Source organism: Papio anubis, chromosome 5, assembly GCF_008728515.1.
Source record: "Papio anubis isolate 15944 chromosome 5, Panubis1.0, whole genome shotgun sequence".
Classification (NCBI taxonomy): domain Eukaryota; kingdom Metazoa; phylum Chordata; class Mammalia; order Primates; family Cercopithecidae; genus Papio; species Papio anubis.
In genome coordinates this window covers 102,572,002-102,597,755 of record NC_044980.1, presented here as the reverse complement: position 1 = coordinate 102,597,755, position 25,754 = coordinate 102,572,002, and the positions used below count along the sequence as shown (strand labels likewise).

General features: G+C 36.8%; 1 protein-coding gene across 2 annotated transcripts in view; it reads right to left on the bottom strand.

The window, feature by feature from the left end:
• MAN2A1 (mannosidase alpha class 2A member 1) overlaps positions 1–25,754 on the bottom strand; it is a 183,980-nt gene that overhangs the window by 142,304 nt on the left and 15,922 nt on the right. Inside the window, exons 2-4 of one of the 2 annotated variants that reach the window (XM_003899978.5) lie at positions 16,634–16,888; positions 14,088–14,232; positions 889–1,060 (exon numbers count right to left, since the gene is read on the bottom strand). In XM_003899978.5, coding sequence (XP_003900027.1) covers positions 889–1,060; positions 14,088–14,232; positions 16,634–16,888 — 572 coding nt within the window. Of the gene's footprint in view, positions 1–888; positions 1,061–14,087; positions 14,233–16,633; positions 16,889–25,754 lie in introns of those variants that run through there. The other variant, XM_021939583.2, reaches the window with a different exon arrangement.

Genomic DNA, 25,754 nt, shown 5'->3' with positions numbered 1-25,754 from the left:
TAAAATTTTGTATATCAAACGCTTAAATATGAAAATAAAAATTTGAGAAAAAATATGAGTTAAGGAATATATATAAATACTCCTAAAAATCAGTAAGAAAAAGTATAATAGGCAAGTCACAAAAACCTTCACCTGTATGAGAATATACGCAACATTGTTACCAATGAAATATAAAAATTAAAATGAAATTTTTCAACTATCAAATTGGCCAACAGTTTCAAAAATTATATTGCTGACCAAAAAGCAAATAAATTGATATTTTCTATATGGAAGACTGAAAAATACACTGGAACAAACTTATACAGGAGTCACTTTAATTATATGCTTTAAAAAAACTTTTAAACTATTAAGTCACTTTGACCTAGTAATTCCATTTGTGGGACAAAGTTGGAACATAAGATTTTTTTCCCCCAAGGCAGAGTCTCGCACTGTCACCCAGGCTGGAGTGCAGTGGCACTATCTTGGCTCACTACAACCCTCTGCCTCCTGGGTCCAAGCAATTCTCATGCCTGAGCCTCCTGAGTAGCTGGAATTACAGGCGTGAGCCACCATACCTGGCTAATTTGTTTGTATTTTTAGTAGAGACGGGGTTTCACCACATTGGCCAGGGTGGTCTTGAACTCTTGCCCTCAGGTGATCCGCCCATCTCGGCCTCCCAAAGTGCTGGGATTACAGCAGTGAGCACCCAGTGGAACATAGGATTTAAATGCAAAAGATTCAAATGGCTTTTTCAGAGATGAACCAAAACCAATGAACATGGTATGTGAAGAAATATTTTAAGTTTCAGATATAAAGCTAAGAATTTTCACCATCTAAAAATTCAATACTTAATTCATTGTACAATTAATTTTTAATACTACCAAATTCCAAAAAAGTTTTAAAACAAACCTTTTAACAGCATCCTTCTTCTGAATATCTATAATATCCCACCACTTTGAAAGGTAAGAGATCTCAGACCAAATAAACTTCCTCCGTGAGTCTTCTTTCAGCTTTAGGACCATGTTATTAAAAATATACTGAGTCTTGTCTCTAAAGTAGTCATTGAAAGTCTTCAACCAACCTAAATCAAGACACAAATATACCACAAAGGTCTGATTCGTATGGCTGATTTCAACTCAGTCACATTCCACTGCATTACTTTGGACATCCTTAGAAGTTTCATTCATAGACATATTTTTAAATTTAACAGGTGTTTTCAATTAATGAAACTCCATTTTAGTTGTCATGAGACTCAGAAACCCACTAATATTAAAACAATGAAAGCACTCTGAAAACTGCACAAATTCAGATATAAATGAGAAAAATAAGATAGATGACTGAAGGCCAAAAAGCAGTTATTTATATCTAACAATTATAGCATCTAATTCAATTTTTTATCTCTAGTTTAAGGAATTTTTTTTGAATTTTAAAAATCTAAACAGTGTTAACAAGTTGGCAGTACTGTTATCAAAATATACGATCCAAATTTTATCCTCTCATGCCACGTCTAAAATTCTTCACCCATTAAATAAGTTAAACTAAGAAAAAAGAGATCGCAAGTATACACTACACCTAAAAGCTTGCAGCAGACCAATAAGGTAATTACAGCATAAATATGAATACTGAGAAGTAGAATTCTGCAAAAATACCGGTATTTGTTCCCAAAAGCTGTTCATTATTCAATTCCTTAGAAGCACAAAGTAACACTAATCAAACAACAAATGCAAACGCATAATAGGTAAAATTTTTCAAAAAGAGAATTATAGATGTTGACAGCTTGGTTCTCTGTTTTTTCCTATATTTTCCAAATATCCTGGAAATTTTATCTAAAATTAATTGCAATTTGGCTATAAGAAACATAAAATTTTTTAACACCAACAGGTCCAAACATAGCACCACAAGGCAGACTACTAAGATGGCCAAGCAAAAGCATACACAGCCACCTAATTGCACCTACTGGTGGCAGGCAAAGTAGACTCCCTAAAAAATAACCTGTTCCTATCTAAAAAACCTTATAGGGAGAAGTTTCTATATATCCCGGCTGAACTATTGGTCTATTGTTTCCAAACTTACATGTGAGAGAATTAAAAATAAGGGGGTCCAAATGGCTGTTTCTTATCTGTATATAGTTCAATTAATATGTATACTGTATTTGCTGGCAAAAAAATAAATAAAAAACAAAAGCCTGCCAGGGCAGAGAAGACAAAACTATTCTGACAATGTGAATATGAGCTTTTGAAAAGAGCACTGCAGCTATGACTTATTTGTTCCTCTTGCTTTAATTGAAATCTACTCATTCATCCTACAATTACTTACTGAGCACCTACAATGTGGCAAGTATGAAGCTATGGGACCAAACAGAAATACACTGTCAAATAGTCTTTATAGGACTTTCTTGACCTGGGGCACTTTTAACCTGGTTTGACACCAAAGAACACTTCCTGGATACTTCAGTTTTTTCCACATTTAACTAAAAAAGCCTGTGTCTATTTTTAAAACCTCAAAGATATTTCATTAAATAGTGGTCCCCTAGAATCCCACCTAGCTTCACCAAAGTACTAACCTGGAGCACTGCCCCCAGAGCACTGAGCCAGGATCCACCTCTGGATTCCCAGGGAATAGCCCAGAAAACTCAATCAACCATTAAACAGGATGCCCTAACTCCCGGATGACCATACTAACACCACCAAGTTAAAAAACATCAAGTGCTCAGAACTGATATCATCATCAGTCTTTAATTGCCCTTTCCCATATCTGTACAATTAAACTAGGTAAAGGGGAAATAAAAAATATTCTGAACACCTAATTTGTAAAGCAGACAATTAAAACACTTACATAAACTGCTCCACATTTTAAACATGTATCGGTTACCCAAAATTTCAGTTTGCACTGAATTCACCCTATGCCCTTGTTATGGACAGATCTGTGTCATATGCCGAAGTCTCACTACCTCAGAAGGTGACTGTATTTGGAGACAGGTCTTTAAAGAGGTAATTAAGGTAAAATGTGGTCATTTTACCTTATAAAATGTGGCCTATAGTTATATAGGCCCTAATCCTATATAACTATTGATGCACTTATAAGAAAAGGAGATTAGAACACAGATACACAAGGAAGACCATGCAAAAACACAAGGAGAAAACAGCCATCAACAAGCCAAGGAGAAACGACCTCAAAAGAAACCAACTCTGCCAACACCTTGATCTTGGACACTAGACTCCAGAACTGTGAAAAAACAAATTTCTGTTGTTTAAGCCACTTAGTCTGGTACTTTGCTATGGCAGCCCTAGCAAACTTCTTCAGTCCTAGAACAAATCAGCATCATTACCATCCAAGAAATAAAGATTGCAATGTGGGAAGAATTTATTTTATCAAATACCAACATAATATTTAACTGAACATACTCTATCTACCTACTTATTGCAAAACTGAGCTAAATTCAAATGTACATAACTAAATCTATTTCTGTACCATGCTTTTATTATACACGTGCAACAAGGACCATGTAAATGAAATGGTTCTGTTAGAATTATCGTCTTTAAGATATCACATAATACCTTTTACCTAAATTTTAAGGTTCAAACTAATTCCTAATTATCTGGCTACTAGCTAAAGAACTATAAATAGTGAAATGCCTCCAAATTAATTTGATACTAAAACTCCAGTAATCTAGCATAAAAGGCAAATTTTTAAGGGTTAGTCTTTATGAAGATTGATAAGTAAAAGTTTTTGTGTGTGTTTTTTATTAATCACAACAATTTATTTTCAACAGCTATAATCTGTGATGAATGAACTAAGGCCATTTCAAAAAAGAGTTTATCATGGGAGTTTTCATAGAGGAATCACAGTGACTGATTAGTCCATTTTGCCTTCAACACTTCATTCACCCCTCAACAATCATAAGGAAAATATGGTAAAGACATTCACGTGAGCCAAAATACAAGCTCAGAGGTGTCAACCTGAAAGCCTTCCATAAAACTCATACTAATATCACCACCATACAGCATAATTAATGAAGAATGAACTCTTGCAGATAGCCTCTTGCAGCTTTCAGTACTGAGTAATATAACAGTAAATTAGCTTTTATTGTTTTTATACAATAGAGTAATCAAGTATTCCCTTTTACACTGAATTGGTTCTTTCGTTTTCAAAATTACTGTAAAAACTACAATTGTATATTATCATGAGACCAACCAGAAATATAGTATTTTACAAAAAGTGGTAGGGGATGAATTTTCATGACATAAAATTATATTCCTACCTCTAGATTTAATAATCTTAGGACACTGAGTTGCAAACTGATTTACTTAAGTGGTCAATTCACAGCTTTTTTTCTTTCTATTGAATATACTTGAAAATTGAACCAGGACTAGAACAGCATTAAGAATACCTTTCAATTTATTATTTTCCATTCTAACACTATTACTACCCATAAAAAAGCTAATAGCTATTTTAAATAAGTGGGGAAATATTTAAAACAAAGAGTGCATAATTACAAGTTCCACAAAGCAAGCATAAACCCAAATTCGATACCACTATTTAATTATTTTTTTTAAGTTCTAAAATAAAAAACAGCTAATAAAGCTGGAAACTCTATTGCCTATATTCAATGTCTATGAACATTTAAGTACCTAGTAACTATTCACAGACAAATCACAATTTATTTTTTAAATTTTGAGCTCCCAGTCATAGGTTGGAAATCTAGAGACTATGTGGAGTTCTGATGCTCTTCAGGAACATTTAGTTTTATTAGGTCCAAGGGCACATAGTAAGTACCACCATGAGGACCTGGGCAAGAGGTACCTGGCCCTGAGCCCTGGACTTTAAAAGGACCTCCCTATTCTTCTGACTACACCCCTTTCAATTGGATAAATCCACAGGACAAACTGACCCAGAGCCTGCCCTGCCCTTCTGAGTACCAGGGTCCAGAAATCTGTCTAAACAGCCCCAAACTGGAAGCCTACTGGGACTCTTGTAAGTCTTTCCCCATCAGGGCACTTAACCCTAACAAATGGGAACCTCTCTAGCCTAAACAGTGGCCAAGGGGCTGTAGTTTGTAGGGATGTAGACTTGGCACCAGGATCTCTTCAGGCAAGGTCCTTCCTGGTTTGGCACACGGCCAGGACGGGGAGGAGAAGGCAGTTGGCCTGCCCCACAGGCTAGCTCTCCCCAGAGCTACAGCAATCTAAACCTACATTTGGTCTTCCAGATCACTGAGCTACTTCTCCAGGCAAGAGGAGAAGACCTATTTTTCTTTAGTAATTTATTACTTTGATTTATAACTTTTAAATGTTTAAACACAGGGTATGTGGGCCTCTGTGTACTTTGCCCCAGATCTTGCAAATTTTAGAAGCAGGCCTGAGCACACACTGCCACTCAAACTTAATCTAGTATGTTTAAAATGCAAACATATAAAAGCAAGAGTTCAATAAGTACTTGATACGATGAATGAAAGGTATAGCCAAAAGCTCTGGGAAAAAAGTACAAATGCAAATTTATTACTTCAACTAGAAATGAAACTAAAGATAAAATGATACAACACTATTAGCTTTAATATGTTCCCTCTCTGTTCTGATACCTAATAATCACTGTCCAATATTTTTAAGTTTCCAAAATATTTACATTTTAAGAGGATCTGTCAGCCCTAGGATGATTAAAACACCCATCCCTAAGAAGGCACCCCACTCCACAAAGTACTGTTACACTGCTATGGTTTTAATTGCTATAATGATTTTTTCTTTTATTTTTATTTTTATTAATAATGATTTTTAAAGTATATTAATTCCACTCAAAAGTTAAATAAGCACCAACCTTCAGGAAAACATGAGAAGTTTTTGAAAAAAAAAAATTACATCCAGATAAATAATACATTGGTAATAAACAATTAACACATGCAACTTAAGCCTTAAGATTTTTTTCCATTTCAATGTGATAAATATTCTCAAATTTTAAAATAAAGTTCATTAAAAACAGAAATATCCTTTGTTCTAATAATTTATTCTCTTTTATTAAATTTTAGATTCAAGAGGTATACTTGCAGGTTTGTTCCATGGTATATTGTATGATGTTGAGGTTCGGGCTTCTATTGATCCCATCACCCAAACAGTGAACACAGTACCCAACAGGTAGTTTTTCAACCCTTTCCCCCTTCCCTCTCTCCCTCTTTTCAGAATCCTCAGTGTCTATTGTTCTCATCTAGCATTTAAGTTATTTTCTATGAACAAATGACAAACAGGTTTCTTCCATCATTCGGTAATCCTTCAATATTCAACTGCAACTTCTAGTCATATAAAGGGTAACATACAATCTTAAATGGTATTACTATTACTCAAATATGCTGCTGATTAATTTTAATTCCAACATTTCTATTATAAGTTAGGCTTGCTTTTCCTCCCTGATAAACTGTGAAAGAGTTTTAATTAATGTTCTGATTTATTCATTCAAACACGTACCTTGCATCTAATAAGGGCAAAGCAATAAAGCAAAGCTCAATGAAAACAGATTCTACAGTGAAAATATGAACAAAATGCCATGGAAATAAAGAAATGGTAAAGTCTTACCAAAAGAAAAGAAGAAAGATTCTTAGATTAGTCATCATCTGGAGAGAGAAAAAGGGTGGTAGTTCCAAATAGAGGGAAGAGCATATGGAAAAGACAGGAAGTTGAGCATGGCTGCATTGCAGGGTACATGATGCAAACATGGTGAGAAATAAATATAAAAATAGAAGTGGGAGACAGATTATTGAAAACCTTCTAAACCATTCCTGTTTCTTACAGAGAACTTTGGAGAGAGGACGTGAGGGTTTTCTGACCTGAGCTTTCAAAAATAACTGTACTAAGAGTGTGAAGACTAAAAAGGCAAAGTAGAAGGAAAGAAACAGAAAACGAGACCACTGCAAAATTCTGTAAAAAATGGTTATGGACTGCAGTGGAAATAAACAGAGGGAAATAAGAGGTCAAGGAGACAAAATGAAGAGAACTTAGTAATCGACTAAGTTTCCAAGAGAGGGTAAGCAGACAGTCACAGATGAAGTTAAGGATTCCTGAGACCTATGAGATTCGGAAAACCTAGAAACCTGCTGATGCCTCTAAATGATTTTGAACGCAGGTTTCCAAAATAATCTAACCTGTTTTTCCCAGTTGATTCAGTGTCATTTAATAGTTTTCTAAGCATATCAGCTTTAATTCAATGAGGTTGTTTGAGAAAGATCATTTTTTGAATCCATATGAAATTTTACCCCACACAAAAAAACCTATCTGCATTACTGTTGGGACAGCAGGCGTTTTGTTCATCCTGCAGCTGTATACATACAATGTCCAACTGTGACCCCTTATTATATTGCTTTTCTAAGTGCCTCTTAGAAGACCTGCATACTTTGTTACCTCATAGCTGCAAAATTTAGGATAATTTCTAAATCTGTGCTAAAGCTTTTCCCCTCCCTTATTAATGATCCCATCTATGAGCATCTAACACTGACAATACTTCAGGCATAGTAAGTCTTCCCCAACAGAGCTTGGTTATTTGAAATAATGAGAAAACTATCTAAAATATGAGAGACACTGTGAGAAGGAAAAGTGACTTTCTTTGGTGGGTTACTCTTAGGGTACATGAGGGGGCTACTTAGCTTCAGACAAATACTGGGCAAATTATCAAAGTTTCTAAAAGAAACCAACTTAAAAGCTGGAAAATATTGCCAAGTGTGGTGGCGCAAGTCTGTAATCCCAGCACTTTGGGAGACCAAGGCGGACGGATCACTGAGGTCAGGAGTTCAAGACCAGCCTGGCCAACATGGTGAAACGCCGTCTCTACTAAAAATACAAAAAAAATTAGCTGGGCACTGTGGCGTGTGCCTGTAATCCCAGCTACTCAGGTGGCTGAGGCAGGAGAATTGCTTGAACCTGGAAGGCAGAGGTTGCAGTGAACCAAGATCACGCCACTGCACTCCAGTCTGGGCAACAGAGCAAGACTCCATCTCAAAAAACAAAACAAAAGCTAGAAAATATTGCTTGTAAATCACTTTCTAATTGTAGAAAATGTGGTAATGAGGAAAACCACTCACCATTTCATGTACTAATGTAGTATTTAAGGACAGAGACATTCATTTCAATAAAGACAAACCAGAAAAATCAGAAGGAAAAGAAGGATAGGAGATACTGCAGTGAGATGTCCACTTTTGCAAGACAGTTGAAAAAAATCTTTTTTATGATTAATAATACTAAAGTAGTTGACATTTGGCTTGGAAATACTTAAAAGACTTTCCTCCTATATGCTCAGCCTGTGGTTTCAGAATTATCCACAAAAGGCAATATATTAAAAACTGTTACAAGTCCTGGTTCTAGAAAAAGATCACTTGATTTCAAACCTAGACCTGCCATGAACAGATCACTTATGCTCTCTCCTGCCACTTCTCCCATGAAGTGAGGGTAACTACAGGACTCTGTCATAAAGTTGCTGAAAGGAGTAATGGATGTGATATATGTAAAATGCCTAGAATAGTGCACAGAACATAATAATTCCCTAAGTGCTAGTAATTATTTGTATTACCAGGGCACTGGAGAGTTTTGAAGCACCCAGGCTTGAAAGATAGACAAAGGTAACTGAAATTAGGAGAAAGAGGAGATATTTAATGATCATCTACATTTCTCAGCAGCTGCTTAACATATGTGCTCCTCAAAGAATAAAGTCCAATGAGAGACCAAACCATCTATTCTTCCTCTAAAAAGGAATCTCAACACACATATTTTAGAGATCTCTAAAAAGAGAATTCTAGATAGCCATATAGAGCCATTTAACTCTTAAGTGCTACAATTTTCTTCACAATTAAGGTTGTCAGATAAAATGCAGAGTGAAGTTGAATTTGAATTTCAGATAAACAACAAATAAATGTTTAGTATAAGCATGCTGCATGTGATATTTGGGACACACACACACACACAAACTATTCATTGTTATTGAAAATTCAAGTTTAACTGAATATTTTATATTTTTGTTTGCTAAATCTGACAACTCTATTAACAATCCAAAGTCCAGATAAATGTGTTAAATTGGCTAATGCCTACAACACAAGAAGAAAAGGAATAGAATAATTTTAACTAAATAAAGTATCTTAAGAGGCAATAAAAAGACGTAAATGGAAAAAACACAGATTTTACAATCAGGCAACCCTGAGCTTCAATTCACCAACCTCTGAGAATGTATAATTAAATTAACTGACTTTGAACAAATTACTATACCCTAACTTAGCCTCACTGCCCTCACCTGTTAAATGTGGCTTAATTTACCACTTTTCAGGGTTAAAGAATTACACAAAGTAAAAAGTAACAAAGAGCTGTCACTCACCTGACGCGGGACAGGCAATAAATGCCAGATCTCAGTCGTTCCTCATACTATTTTAGCTCCAGAAACTAAAATTTCCCATTATGGCAGTCAAAACCAAAGAATCCACTTTATCCTGCAGTAGCTATACCAAATAAAGTAGTCCCCAAACAGTGTTCACATACAACTTCTCCTTCTGATGACCGTCTCATTCTGATCAGTAAAGTTCCGTTAGCAACCAGACTTCTAAGTCTCCACCACCTTTCATCAAGTTTGTCCAACCTGGGGCCCATGAGCTGCATGTGGCCCAGGATGGCTTTGAATGAGCCTCAATATGAATTTGTAAACTTTCTTAAAATATTATGAAATTTTTTTGCAATTTTATTTTTTAGCTCATCACCTATTGTTAGGGTTAGTGTATTTTATGTGTGATCCAAGACAATTCTTATTCCAATGTGGCCCAGGGAAGCCAAAAGATTGGACACCCCTGATAGAGACATTAGCCAACTATGGCTGACCAGAACTATTTTCAAATTCTAACTATACTTGGAAATATTTGAAAATATTACACTGATTTCCTCATGTTTTTATTCTTTTTTTACAAACTTTTTTTAAAGGATACATAATTATCATAATACTAAATGCAAACATCTGTCTCCTAATTTTATACACAAAAAAAGCTGAAAAGTCCTAATCACCCTCTGAGTCAATAAAAATTTCTGCAAAAGAATTGTAAATGCACAAAAGAAAATTATTTTCCAGGGTAACTCTTGGGCCTAGGTCTTCCTACTATTTTAGAGTCATACCACAAGGGGGATTATTTTCTAATGTTCATTTCACAAATTGCTTAACTAACAACAATATGCTGCCCAACCTTCCATTTAGTATACCTTATCTTCTCTTCACACACTATGATTTCTTTGAAGTAAAATTAACCAAATAGTTCAGCAGTTTAACTAGTGGGAAGCAAAGAATTAAGATTGTAGATACAAAAGTGCTGTAATTGTGTTTTAATCAGCTTATTAAATACAACATGAACATGTATCAATCAACTAACATTTAATTTCATGGTCTACGATTCAAAACTTTCAAAAGCATAACAGTACAAAGTTATCAGCATTTACTTCACAATTCTTTTCCAATTCAGTCTGTACTCATGTAAAACACTTAAATATTTTATGACAATTGTTACATGTTTTCAGACTAACATAATTTGGAATTTTATTAAGATACCAACATATTGTGAAATTTACCTTTTCTTGAGAGATATTACCAACTCAGTCCAAAAAGAAAGATATCTATATACAGAAAAACACAGCAACATAAATTCACAAAGTTGGGGAACTAAATACAACAATTTTTTAAAAATCTATTTCAAATATTTCTATCCCCAATAGACAAAAATCTACCAATGAAACAAACTACTAAGCTAAAGCTCGTTTTAAATTGTTGCTGCAGAAAATGCAAACAAATCTCTCTATAAATCTCATTTAGAAAGAACACTGCCTAACTTCACATTCATTTAGGAGTATTATACAAAGATTTCCCATTACAGAGTCACATTTTGACTTGGAGCGTATATGAACACATCTTTCTCTTTTTCCTCTATTAAAAAGAATGGTTTTTCATGATGTGAATAATTCAGGTTTTCACAGAATAATTTAGTTTGCCAATATTTTACTTTTGTTAAGGAATAGTGAAAATTATTAAGTCAGTGGATTCTTCTCTCTAGCATTTTGCTTGACAGCAAAAATCACTGTAGTTTTAAAAGGTTTGTTTCTGACAATTATTTTTTCCAAGTGGAGAAGGGTGTGAGAGTCAGGGTCATTAACATCTTTTACTAAGGCAAAAAGATTCAGCAATAACTAGGATACCGAAAGAGATTACAGTCAGGAATACTTATTAGGGATGTCCACTCAGGAGATGACCTACTAACTAAGCAGGAATAGTAATGCAAACAACAAAAAAAAAGTCTAAAAATCAAGAGCCATCCTGCCCTCAAAGAGCTTATTACGGCCTGTTTCTAGTATACAAAATTACAAAAGAGTAATTTAAATAAGTTTTTTGTTTGTTTGTTTTAGAGTAGAAATAAGTAGCCATCAGGAAGGAGGGAATTTAAAAGAAAAGCCTAGGCCAAGGAATAAGTCAAATGTTTCATCCTAGTTTGAAGAGTCAGATTCATTAGCTCATTAACTTATTTAGCCAAACTCTTAATGACTCAGTACTATGTGCCAGTTATGATTCTAGGCATTCCCAACACAGCAGTGAATAAAACAAAGTTCTGGCCCTTAATGAGCTAACATTCTAGTGAGGAGACCAAGTAAAAGTGCTGTAAATGTTTACATCTGCGAAGACCTGCAAGTGTGGAGGTGTGTGTGTGTAGTATGAGTATGTGGCGGAGGGGCTTCGAGAAAGGTCAAAGAGGCCTTATTTTTTTGGCAATTATTCTATATGCCAAGTGTTCAGCTAGGCCACGAGAAGAGTGTGTTTAATAGGAAGCATATGTTCTTTGCCACTAGAATTTACTTTAGTGGGAGATCCAGGTAAATTGTCAGGAAAGTATTCTGGTGCCCCTTGTTAGCTGTGTAACCTGGTAACACCTTCATCGTGAATCATGGCACTAACCTTCATGGGTATGCACTAAATGTTTGTAAAACATCTGGCACTCTGCCTGGTAAACCATAGATTTTATTATTATAGTTAAAAGCCCATGTATGGAATAACAAGAAATGAGATTGGTGAGAATTAAAAATGGCAGAAAAAGGGACAGAATAAAGGTCTTTTAAAAAAATGAAGAAAAAGGAAGAAGTGGGCTTCATATGAGGAAGACTCACAAGACATACTTTGAAGTATATCTTTAAGCCTACAAGGAAGATTATACTATGGAATCACATCACTCTCCCAATTAAGTAACAAGAATTAAACTAAATGTGATTGGCAGAAAGCAAAGAGAGAACAATTTAGATATTACAAGTGGCTCTTTCACCATTTCACTCAATAATTGAATATTCAACAGTGATTATGAGATTTATAGAGAAAAAAAATCTGCAGTGCCATAAGCTGTCTAGATCCTACATTAAGTGTGAGCACCTCACCTCACTGAGTGTGAGTCAAGTAATCAAAGATATGTGTTTTTCATATGCATCCCCTAAATGCAAATGTACTAACTAATCTGTACTCAAGTGAATAAATAGCAAAGAAATCTGGATTAGATGTAATTTTCATCACCTTTTATAATTACTTTATAACTAACCCTGGCTTAAGATGCTACTCCACCTGTATGATCTCCATTTTACAGATACACAAATCAATGTGCCCAAGGACACACAGGCAATACACAGCACAGCCAAGATACCAGCCTCATTCTGCCTGGCTCCAAATCCCTGAAGTCTTTCCATGATGCCCAGCCTTCCCTGAGTTTGGATTTAAAAGGTACAGGCTAAGATTAAAGAGAAAGACAATCTAAAATATATATGAGGAAAACATAACACCAACAGGTATTTGCAGGAAAAGATAAAGACATTAAGATCAAAGATAGGGAAATCAAGTCAGAAGCTGATGTGCAGTAATTGCTCATCACAAATTTCCAGAATATTGATTTCACACACTTTACATGTCAGTGCATACTAAATATTGAAGTAGGCTAGAAATCCAAGCATTTCAATATCTAAGCTCACAGACTACATCTCACACCCAAAAGCAGCACACACACACAAAAAAAATGCTTCACTAAATCATGTGTCCAGACCTAAAGTAACATGTTTTATTGTCTTAGAAATAGAAAAATAGGAATATCTGCCAATAAACTAATGGGGAAAAAATGTAAGTAGAAGATAAATGAATGTTGGAAGCAAAGAAAAAAACCTTCAAATTATTAGGTTACTAGTGCTTCTGACAGTAATCATGAAATCAAGATATTAAGAAAAGTAACACACTCCTTCAAAATAAGTCTTTAGAAATACCCCCCCCCCCCTCCAACCTCCACAAAAAAAAAAAAGCGGCAACTAAATTATCTGTGCCTGTGTACTCAAACCAACAAAGACGTATATCAAATCCTATGTTCCATTACAATCGAAACAATTTCCCCTAATCTTGGCGGGTGAGGGGGGAGCGGGAGGGGGGGAAATCTATGGCCCCTGTAAATAAACGCCATCATATGTAGTAACAATAATGACAGCAGCTACTGTTGTGCCATACATGATTCTTTTACTTTTCACCCTACTGAAACAGATACTATTATCCTCATTTTACCAGGGAAAAAATTTGGTCTCAGAGGGATAAAGTAACTTGCCTAAAGTTGCCTAACACTGATAAATACAGAGAGCTGAGACTCACATTCGTATGTGCCTGAAACCAATCAATACCAAGGTTCTTAAACCATTTAATGCTGCTTCTCTATTTTAAAGATTCAAACTTTCCCATGAGTATTCTGCCTCTTTTAAAGGTAGACTTCATAGACATGAAATAATTCTCCCATGCAATATTTTACAAAAAGTTACTAAAATCAACAATCAGTCTCTTAAAAGTATATACCGTTTTTCTCCCAAAGGCAAGCCCTTCTTTTTTGTTTATTACCATTTCATACTGCACAGATACTATCCTTGAATGGCACATAAATTGATAAAATGAGAACACTAAAACATAATGACACATAAAAGGAATACATTAATGTTAAAAGTCAGAGAATAATGTCTCAAAAATTTGAGAAGTGGCCTCTACCAGACTCTCATTAAAAGACTCTAGGCCTAAAGGAACTTAATAACCTCCTGGTTTTTTTGAGGTGCAAATTTTACCTGGGTCATTATGGGAATGAGGCACCACAAAGACTTGAAGGGGTTCAGTGTCCCATTCATTAGATTCATAAGTAATGTCAAATCCTTGCTTCCAAACTCCACCATCTGGATTGTCAAAAGAAATTAGACTGTAAACATCCAACATCTAAAAATGTAAAAGAAAAAAAATTAAAGTTTAACCATTATTAATTTAAATTTAATGTTGGTAAATATTTGCTCAAAATTATTCACTGCTATACTCTGCATATCTATTTTATAAAATAAAACTATTTCGGTAGACATTAATTGAGGAGTTTAGAGTAGAAAATATGTCATCACCATTTAAAGGCTTGAAATGCTATTTGTGCTACAAAACTACCCTGATAAATAATCCCCTCCCATCTGCTTCTCATAAAAAATAAGTTCATTCTATTCCTTCTTCCCCTACTTTACTTCCAAAACAATTTAATAGAAATTTATAGAAAAAGAACCAAGAAAAAAATTTCTGATGAAATTTGATAATGACCAGATATTTCAGTATTTTCAAAAATAGTACTGAAAATGATATTTTACTTTGAGCTGTCTTTATTTTATAGTAAATCTCATGTATATTAAAAATCTATACCTGAACAAAAATACATCTATCTATAGCTATTCTTCCATGTAGCATATGTTCTATCTACCTATTTTATCCTAGAAGTAAAACTACAACAGGGTCAACTAGGCATAATCATCTAAAAATTGAGAAAATTTTTTTAATTGAGATTTAGTTTTTATGTATCCTAATGTTTTCTAGCTTTTCAATGCAGTATTCCTGCTGGCTAATAATGTTTGGATGCAAAGGAAAAAACAGTGGGGAAAAAAAATCTAAAACTTTACTTTTGTTCTTCACCGTCTCTATAATATTAAATGTAACAACACAACCAAACAACCTTTTGTAAAATTTAAATTATGTTAAAACTAGATTACAAAACTCACATCCGAATATATAAATGAGTTACAAAAAAAATTTAAAGGCCAAACAAATTACATAAAAGTCAATACAAAGTATTTTAAGGCAATAATATTTCTCTCCCTATGGAATATATGACTTTAATAAATAAAATAAAATCTTCTCAAGGATGAGCCGACAAATCTTTGGAAATGAACTGGGTAGGAGGATGTCTTAGCAGTCTCTGTTTCTTCCTTCAGTCCTGCAGCTCTCCCAGTACCCTCCTGACTTGCTCTGCCTGACTTCCATGGTTGCTCTGCAACTCCTTTCTGTCCAGCCCAGATGTAGACCACACAACAAATATATATATATATATATATATATAATTTTTTTTTTTTTTTTTCTGTTCCTTATCATGGATGACAACAAGGCTAGCTAGGTACTTAAGAAGCACTCAACAAAAAACTGAATAAAGTCAAACCTCACAGAAACAGCCATCCCTGTAAGCACAGGATTCTGATCCTATCAGAATCTGGCTACATTCTAGCTGATGAGGTTGCAGGTGCAAGACCTGGCCAGCTCCACTGTCCCCAGCTTCCAGCTTGGCCTGCGAGCCATGACCTCAAGATCATATCATGTTCTCTGTCCCTCAGCAGTTAGTGGAAAGTGTATATTCGAAAACAAGGCCAGAAGCCAAATAATTTTGTCAAACTTTAAAATATTCACCCCTTAGGATCCCTTCCACCAAAATCCAGTTTCTGGTATAAGGCACAAGGTTAAACCCAGCCTTGCTCTAATTTGCAAAGCCAGAGTAAGTGAAACACTCTGAGTTTAAGAAAGGCAGAAGGCCTTTCTGACGCTGGGTTTTTAACTCCATTGCCCTCTATAATAGCGCTGTCCAAGAGAAATATTATACAAGCCAAATTTTCAATTGTCTAGTAAAACAAAGCAGTTGAAATTAATTTTAATATTTCATTAACCCAGTATATCCAAAATATTATCTTAACACATAATCAATATATAAATGAATTAAGATATTTTGCACACTAAGTCTGAAACACTGTGTGTGTATATTACACTTATAGCACATCTCAAGCCACATTAGTCACATTTCAAGTGCTCAATAGCCACATGCGGATGGGGGCTTCCATACAGGAAAGTACAGCTCTAGAATAATTCCCTTCCCTCTTGCAAAAGGATATTAAGCAAAAAAAAAAAAAAAAAAAAAAAAAAAGTCTAACCTTACTTTGTACAAAATCTATAATGTACAACTGATATATGACAAGAACAGGGCTTTTCTTGTATTCTCCAATGGAAGGTTAAATAAAAATATCTCTGGCAAAATTTAAACCTCTAAAGGTTTTCAACCATTACAGAAAATAAGACTGAAAAGCATACAAAAAGACTGTATTCACATAAGTATAAAATAGTAAGATAAACTGAGAACAACAGAATTATGGAATTTTATCACTAAACAGAACATTAATGTTCATGTGACTAATCAAAGTACTTTACAAAAAGAGAAACTATAATCCAAAGAGTTTAAGCAACTTACCAAGTCAGAACAGACATCACGTCAAATCTTAAAAAGAACAAAAAAAAAAGCCCAGTGATTATTAATGAATGTATACATTACCTGCACATCTGAATTGTGACTTCCACTTTGTGAAGCAAACAGACAGTCTGCAGTGTCAACTGAGAGGGATAATTGTGAGGGCAGAAGACGTGAGCCAGCACCTTGGCTGAAATTGCTTTGTGAACTTTTCGGACCATCCTCCACAGACTCACTCAAATTGATGACTGAGTCTCTAATATTTGAGATGATCTCATTATTCTCAGCCAGCAAACGCTCCAAATGGTCTATTTTTTCTTGCAACATTGAGAGCTGGCCCTACAATAAAAAAGAAAAAGGCAGCTATATGAAATACTAATATAGATCTGCTGAGGCATACACATTTTTTTTTTTTTTTTAATTATGTGGTTGCCTACGAGGGCAGCCACTCACCCTTCACTTTCCACTTTTATAAGTGGGATCGCAGAAAGCATGAACAGCTGCCAGGGTTGAAACACCAATTTATAGCAGAAAATCTTCATGGCTGCAATCTTTGCTTAATCATATTTTAAGACGTGCAACAGAAAGACCAAAAATATTTTGGGAAATATTTCTGTTCCCCCCAACCTCAGTCCTAAAAGATCTTTGGGTCTCTGGAATCACTAAGTACAACAGCATATTATATTCAAGTATGAAGTTTTTAATTTAAGTATAACTGACTGGAGTTACAAGGGTTCAAAAAGTATGAACTTGAAAAAGATCATTCCATCTCAATCCCTTAAGGGTCAAAAAAGTATGAACTTGAAAAAGATCATTCCATCTCAATCCCTTAACACTAGTGGATAATCCTAAATAAGAAATATCATGTATGGAAAAATCAATTAGTGAACTCAGTTAGCCATAAGCATGAACATCTCCCAAGTAACCACACCCTAAGTCATTCAGTCTGCGTTTGCTATACTGTGTGTCTTAAATTTTTTTCATTGATCCTCACATTAAGAGGGTTACCATCTCTACAACATAAACCTTGTTATACAAAATAATACCTCACTTTATGAGAGCAAGGACAATCTTTACCTTGTTCACCCCTATATCCTGGGTTCCAAGTACATAGTAGGTACTCATTTATTTGTCAAATGGCCCTCATATTTCTGAAACTCAACAATAATTCTTTAGTGAATGGCCACTGTGTCAGGCATATATGCTAGGAAGACATGCATAAGATACGGGCCTCTGTCTTTGAACATACAAGGTGATGTTATAACTCGCAAAAGCCTCAAAAAACCCACATTAGGGTTTTTTTTTTTTTTTTTTTGAGATGGAGTCTCGCTCTGTCACCGAGGCTGGAGTGCAGTGGCGCCATCTCCACTCACTGCAAGATCCACCTCCCAGGTTCACGCTATTCTCCTGCCTCAGCCTCCCATGTAGCTGGGACTACAGGCGCCCGCCGCCGCGTCCGGCTAATTTTTGTATTTTTTGAGTAGAGACGGGGTTTCACCGTGTTAGCCAGGACGGTCTCGATCTGACCTCGTGATCCGCCCGTCTCGGCCTCCCAAAGTGCTGGGATTACAGGCGTGAGCCACCTCGCCCGGCCCACATTAGGGTTTTAAAAAACAATATGCATGGTGAACAAACAACTCCGGATACTCATTACCAGGAAATAACAGGAAAGCAGAAAGGAAAGAAGGAAGAAGGGTAAAGAGAAAAGAGATAGAAAATATCCAAATGCCCAAAAGTAGGGGACTGGTCAAACGATAGATTCATTATCATGGAAGGGATGTCAGCCACTGAAAATTTAGAAATATAAATTGTTTTAAAACAGAAATGTAAGGAAAGGTATTTTCAGAAGATAAAGTGGCGAAAAGGCCATTTAAAAATAGTAGGTATAGCATGATATGCTTTAGGAAAAAATATGAAAGACCATATAACATACAAGATATAAGGGTTATACTCACAGATTATTGGTCAGTTCAACAAGAGGAAGGGAGAAGTTAAGAGACTGAGATCTACCAAGAAAAGACCAATCATTTGAGCAAACTATGCCAGAATTGGCAGAAGCCCGAAGAGACTGCAAGAGATTTTGGAATTAAAAAAAAAAAAAGTAGCCAAAATTAGCAGCAAATCACCGGGGGTGGCAGGGGTTGGGGGCAATACAGCACCAGGGGTGAATATCTACAGCCCTGATGTTAGAGAAGAAAGGAGCACAAGATAGCCATATACCTCCTCAGACCTGAAAGATGTTCTCACAGAAGCGATCTCTCTACTCAGAAGCGCGTAACACAAAGAGCCCCCTACACATCAAAACTGTAGTCCTTTAAAGGCAATTGTCATATCTAAGATGGGGTGGGGTGATATATCACCACAAGGTAGAACTCTAAAGCCTGTTTATCAGCATACACAGAGACAAGAAAAAGTTTTAGCACAGATCTCATTCTGAAAGACAAGCCCCACTGCACTAGTGAAAAGCAAGAGAGGGAGCACACATCACTTTACAACTGGAAATGGCAAAGCAAAGGAAACGGGAGATGAGTGCACTAGTTCAGGACTCAAATAGAGAAGCTAGCTGAACTGTGTAGATTCCAGATCCGCAAAGCTGTCGAGCAGTATCGTCCTATAAACCTTTACACCCTTCTTTGTAAGTGCACATCAACATTGGTGACAAGTGATTCTCCATGAGAAGACCAAAGGGGATCCCTTGGCATAACCCAAAGTTCAACCCAAAGAAACTAAAAATATTTGAGTCAGGTACACAGTTGATCAATCTGTATATATTTTCCTAAATACATATGCTATCAAAGGCTGTCTGGAATAGGGGAAATGCTTTTGTTCACTTATCATAACACCATAGACTACAGTTTTTGAAATCCCTTCTGAAACATTCTGTTGAATATTTCCAATACTGAAGATACCAATTTACCGCAGTAGGTAATGGTAAATCAAGTTACTCTTATTACAAGCAGTATTAGAACATGTTGATTCATCTTGCCAGCAGTACAGCTACACATCTCCATAAAATAAAATATCACCTTAGTCTAAAATGCCATCATCACAGAGCTTTTAAAGATACCACATTTTGGGCCGGGCGCGGTGGCTCAAGCCTGTAATCCCAGCACTTTCGGAGGCCGAGACGGGCAGATCATGAGGTCAGGAGATGGAGACCATCCTGGCTAACATGGTGAAACCCCGTCTCTACTAAAAAATACAAAAAAAACTAGCCAGGCGAGGTGGCGGGCGCCTGTAGTCCCAGCTACATGGGAGGTTGAGGCAGGAAAATGGCGTAAACCCGGGAGGCGGAGCTTGCAGTGAGCTGAGATCCGGCCACTGCACTCCAGCCTGGGCGACAGAGCGAGATTCTGTTTCAAATAAAAAAAAAAAGATACCACATTTTGTCCAGGTGCGGTGGCTCATGCCTGTAATCCCAGCACTTTGGCAGGCTAAGGCAGGTGGATCACCTGGTCAGGAGTTCCAGACCAGCCTGGCCAACATGGTGAAACCCCGTCTCTACTAAAAATACAAAAATTAGCAGCTAGGTACAGTGGCTCACACCTGTAATGCCAGCACTTTGGGAGGCTGAGGCAGGAGGATCATCTGAGGTTGGGAGGTCAAGACCAGCCTGGCCAACATGGAGAAACCCCATCTCTACTAAAAATACAAAATTAGCTGGGCGTGGTGGTGGGCACCTGTAATCCCAGCTACTCAGGAGGCTGAGGCAGGAGAATTGCTTGAACCTGGGAGGCGGAGGTTGTGGTGAGCTGAGATCGCGCCACTGCACCCTAGCCTGGGCAATAAGAGCGAAACTTCGTCTCAAAAAAAATAAATAATAAAAAAATAAAAAATAAAAATTAGCTGGGTGTGGTGGCAAGCACCTGTACTCCCAGATACTCGGAAGGCTGACGCAGGAGAATTGCTTGAACCTGGGAAGCAGAGGGTGCAGTGAACCAAGAACGCGTCACTGCACTCCAACCTAGGTGACAAAGCAAGACTCAGTCTCAAAAAAAAAAAAAAGATACCACATTTTATCTTATACTTACAATATTACAATACTACAAACTTAATACATGAGTGCCCACATTTCTCCAGATCTTTCTGTACTTTGAGGAAAAGATCATCTTAGAGCCACATACACAGCAAAACTGCCTATAGCTCAACAAGTACACACTGAATAAGAAGACAACCCTTACTGGGAATATTTTTATTATGGCCTTGGTCCCATAATCCATGGATAAGAGTATTATTCAAAATAAACATTAGAGGAGATAGTTCATGAAAAAATGATCCTACAGCCATTAAAGATGACTTTCAATCTCATTTAGCTTTAAAGATATTATTAATGATCAGTACCTGGAATTCTGTACTGAATTAAGTACATGGAGAAAACTATGGCCTAGGGATATGTGCACACAATGGTCTAAAGAACATCATTTCTAAAATTATATTATGTAGTGGAATGAAGTCTCCCTCCAAACAGGTTAAATTCTTGAAATGAACACACCTCATAAGCAAATTCTGTACATGTGACAGAGAAGAGTAGAATGACCTTAAAAGGATGCACTTGTAGTCTGCATTAAAGAAACAGAAATCATAGATAATGCTTCAATTATGCTAAGAAGTCAAAGAATACTGATAGTAACATTGAAAAAGACAATTTTCTGTAGGGCAAGAAAATCACTTGTGAAAAAACTCCTTTATTCTTTGATTTGCTAATCAGTTCTACAGGGAGGCCACAGCATTGCACTGCTCAGGAGTGGGGAAGGAGATTATGATATTTGATTTACTCCACTTTTAGTGAAAGAGAAAAACCAAGCAAAAAATCACCTATCAAAGACCTTTGAGAGAAAAAACTTAGAGTCTACCACAAGGTAGAACAGGATCAGTACCCACTCAGTCCTATGAACAAAATCAGTGTGTATCTACAGCTAAATCCGTACATTTATTACATAATTATTTACCTCAAATAGGATACTACCTGCTGGGTATTGGCCTCACCGTGATCCCTCCAGCATGGTTGAATCTGTGTATCTTCTCCTGCCTTCCTGGAAAAGTGTGTGTCTTTCCTTCTCCCTGCTTCAAAGGCCAACCCTCTGCCGAGCAACAATCCCATTTATCTCAACTGCTCCAAGACTCTGTTCTTTGTCCTTTTGATTAAACCCTCTCAATATTGCTCAATCAAGCTCCACTTCTAAAAGCAACTCATTCTCAGTAATATAACATGTTCTATTAGATCAAACTATACGAAATTGCCATTCTCATAGGTAAAACAATCTCATAGGTCGAATATCAGTTTCGTATGGTTCCACTTAATATTTATTATATGCTATGTACATCTAAAAAAGTCAAACTCCTGTGCTTCCACCCTTCTGTGCTTAACCCCATGTGATGGTTAATTTGGGGTTCAACTTGACTAGATAAAAGAATATCCAGACAGCTGGTCAAACACTGATTATTCTCAGAGCTTCAGTAGGCACTGAGCCCATCCTTTATCTACTGAAAGTGAAACTCAGGTGGTTTGGCAACTGATTAGAATTATTGAGCTGCCCCAGGTGTATCTGTGAGAGTGTTTCCAGAGGAGATGGTGTGTGAGTGGACTACGTGGAGAAGATGTGCCCTAAATGTGGCAGTCACCATCCAATCAACTGGGAGCCCAGATGGAATAAAAAGGCAGAGAAAGGGCAAATTCTTACCCTCTCTCTCCAAGAGCCTAGCAGCTCTTCCTCTCCTGCCACTGGATGTCAGAATTCCAGGTTCTCCAGCCTTTAGACTCTAGACTCACACCAGTGTTCCCTGGGTTCTTGGGCCTTCCACCTTGGACTAAGTTTACTATTGGCTTCTCTGGTTCTGAGGCCTTCAGACTTAGACTAAGTCCTGCTACCGGCTTCTCTGGTTCTCCAGCATGCAGATGCAGATGGCCTATAGTGGAACTTCTCAGTCTCCATAATCAAATAAGCCAATTCTCCTAATAACTCCCTTCTCGTGTGTGTGTGGTGTGTGTGTGTCCTATCAGTTCTGTCTTTTTGGAGAACCCTGAATAAAACACCTTACATTCCCATTCCCGTCCAGAGCCCCACTCACTTCATGTACCAGGATTATCAAAAGTCTCTCTCTACTCATTATCCCCCTTCCTTACAAACTCCCATTCATTCATCTGCCCATTACAATCAGTATCTGCTCACCACTCCTCCAAAACTGACCCTGTAAAGTCCCCAAAGACTCCCATGTTATAAGCCTGATGAAAAGCACTCTGCCCCTACCTTATCCATCATCTCAGGGAGTATCAGGCACAATGGAGCACTCCTTCCCTCTGGAAACGTTTTCTTTACTCATTCCCAGTACAACATGCCCTAGGTTTTCCTCCTGCCAACTACTTATCAGTCTCCTTTGCTGGTTCCTTCTCTCCCAACCTCTAAATGTTAGAGTACCTCAAGGTTAGCTTCTTGAGCCTCTTACCTCTCTAAACTCTCTTACATGATCTCATCCACTCCATGATTTAAATTCCATGATGTCTCCCATATTTATATCTCCTGCTGGAACCTCGCCTCTGCAAAACAGACCCATATATTCAAATGCCTACCTGATGCCTCAAATTGTCTTTCAAACTTAAGTCCAAAAAACATACTCCTCAAAAAGACACCCACAGTCCTCAGGTCTCCAGTAAGGGGCTTTAATCTCTACCTAGTTAGGCACCCTCAAAATCAAAACATTGCACACCACAGTCAGTAAGGACTGAATATCTCTTTCTCTCAACTTAGCTTCACCTTGATCTTATCTCTGTTCCAAGCCAGCTCCTCCCCACCCCACCCTAAAACCTTTGTACATGGTCTCTGTTTACATAATGCTTTAACTCTCATGCCAAATGTCACCTCTGCATAGCCTTCCCCAGCCATTCTAAAACAGGCCTCCTCGTGTTATGGTTTATCTCAACTTATTTTTTGTTTCCTCCACAGTTTTATTACAATTATCTATGTTATTCATGTATTGCTTCCCTCTTTTCCTCACTAAATGAATCCCTATATTGACAACAGGCACCATAGCTGTTTTACTCAATGTACTGTACCCTGATGCCTACCTACCTAGCACACAGCAGGACCTTAAGTATTTATTGGGAGAAAAAAAGGAAGGAAAGAAAGAAAAATGGCGTATAACATTTTTTTCCAAGTATTCAATGTTTTGGCATATAAACCCACACCAAAAATAATACAAATAAAAACAAAACACACTAACCATTTTTGAAGAAAGAAAATCCAAAAGAAGTCTTCACTGCATTCCAAAAAGTACATAAGAATGGGAAGGAAAGAGCTAATTAATAGAGTGGTTTTCATGGGCTGTTTGGGAAATAATATAGAATGGGACCCATGTTGGCCACAGGATGACAATCATGACCTGGTGAATATAGTACAATATGTGACTCCCTTTCTAGAGCAAAGATTATGGATTCCATACAGTCCAATCAAAAGCTTTCCATTTTCACTACCATCACTAACCTAGCTCAAGAGACTATTATTTTCACCTCATGTGGGGAGTGAAGGGAGTTTGGAAAAAGAACCCCAAGATAATTCTGGACTATTTCCTATCATGGTAGTGATATAAGATCTGCACTCAACCAAATCAAGTTTCTAGTTATAAGACTTGTAGAAGATATGTTTATAATATACCCACCAATGGTAGCATTCAAAAGAAACAAAACTTTACTCCAATGTGTATGCATGTATCTGAAACTTAGGATCTATACCACCTTTCGTTTACATTTTTTTTTCTTCAAATCTAATTCTGTTAGATTCAATATATCACTCCAACACATCAAGTTCTTTCTGGACTCTGATTATGTCATCAAATGTGCCCACCATGTAAGAGCAAAGATTACCTTTATCGTTAATGATGTCCTTCACCAGATAAAGGTGAAAGCAATTCAGCTTAATGGCTAAGCACTGGCTCCTATTCAGGCTATCTGGCTTCCAATACCAGTTTCGGCACTTATTGGCCATGTGATCTTGGGGAAGTAACTTAATCTTGGGCCTCAGTTTCTTATGGGCAAAATGCAGATGCTAACACCGATTGCTTAGAATGGCTATGAAAGAATTTAGCACAGGACCTGCCAACAAGTAAGCAGTGAAGAAGGTATTATTGCAGCTGCTGCTACATATGTGAAAAGTATGGCTTTTGAAAAATCACTTTGAAGGGTACTATAATATGCACCTCCAGATAGTATGCATCATAATTAAGAACAGACTCTGAAGCCAACTAAAATTTGAATTCTGGCACCACTACTTACTGGCTATGTAACTTCGGGCAAGTTCAAAGTTACATAACTTCTCTGTGCTGCAGCTTCCTCATCTGTAAAATGGGGAGAATTAATAATACCTAATTCACAGGGTTGTTAGGAGGATTAGTTAGTATATGCAAATAAATGTAAATAGTGCCTGGTGCAGTAAGCAGAATAATGTTTAGTCAAAGATGTCCCTGTCCTAATAATCCCTGAAATCTGTGAATACCTTACCTTACATGACAAAAGGAATTTCCCTGATGTGATTAATTTTAAGGCTTTGCAGATGGGAAGAAAACCCTAGAATATCTGAGTAGGCCCAATGTAATCATAAGGGAATAGAGGAAAATGGAAGAGTCAGGCCAGAGAGGAAGATGTGAGGACACAAGAAATCAGAATGATGCTATTGCTGGAAGGCAGCCTTGAGCCAAGGAATGCACTCAGCCTCCAGAAGCTGGAAAGGCAGGGAAACAGATTCTCCCCTGGAGCCTCCAGAAGGAATGCAGCTCCGCAGACATGTTTATTTTAGTCCAGTAGGGCCTGTTTCAGACTTCTGACCTACAGAACTGTATAACAACACATTTTTCTTGTTTTACGCCACTAACTTTGTGGTGATTTGTTATGGCAGCAATAAGAAACTAATATACCTAGCAAATAGTTGGCCTTATAAAAATAAAGCTTATAAAGTATTCTTAAGCTTAGTCCTTTTTAGAGAAAGTCTTGCCCAAAGCTCTATCATCAGAGCTGGAGAGCCATGACCCAAAGGAGCTGTGAGCCCAAGCAATGGAGGGTGAGGCCGTGCAACCTCATAAACTGTCTCCCACAGGCATAATTTGGTCTAACAAGGCTCTACACCTAACTGAATAAAGGAGTTAAGAAAAGACAGAGTCATCCTTTATGGTTCAAAGTAATTTTCAGAAAAAGCAGCATCAACATCTTTATCTTAGA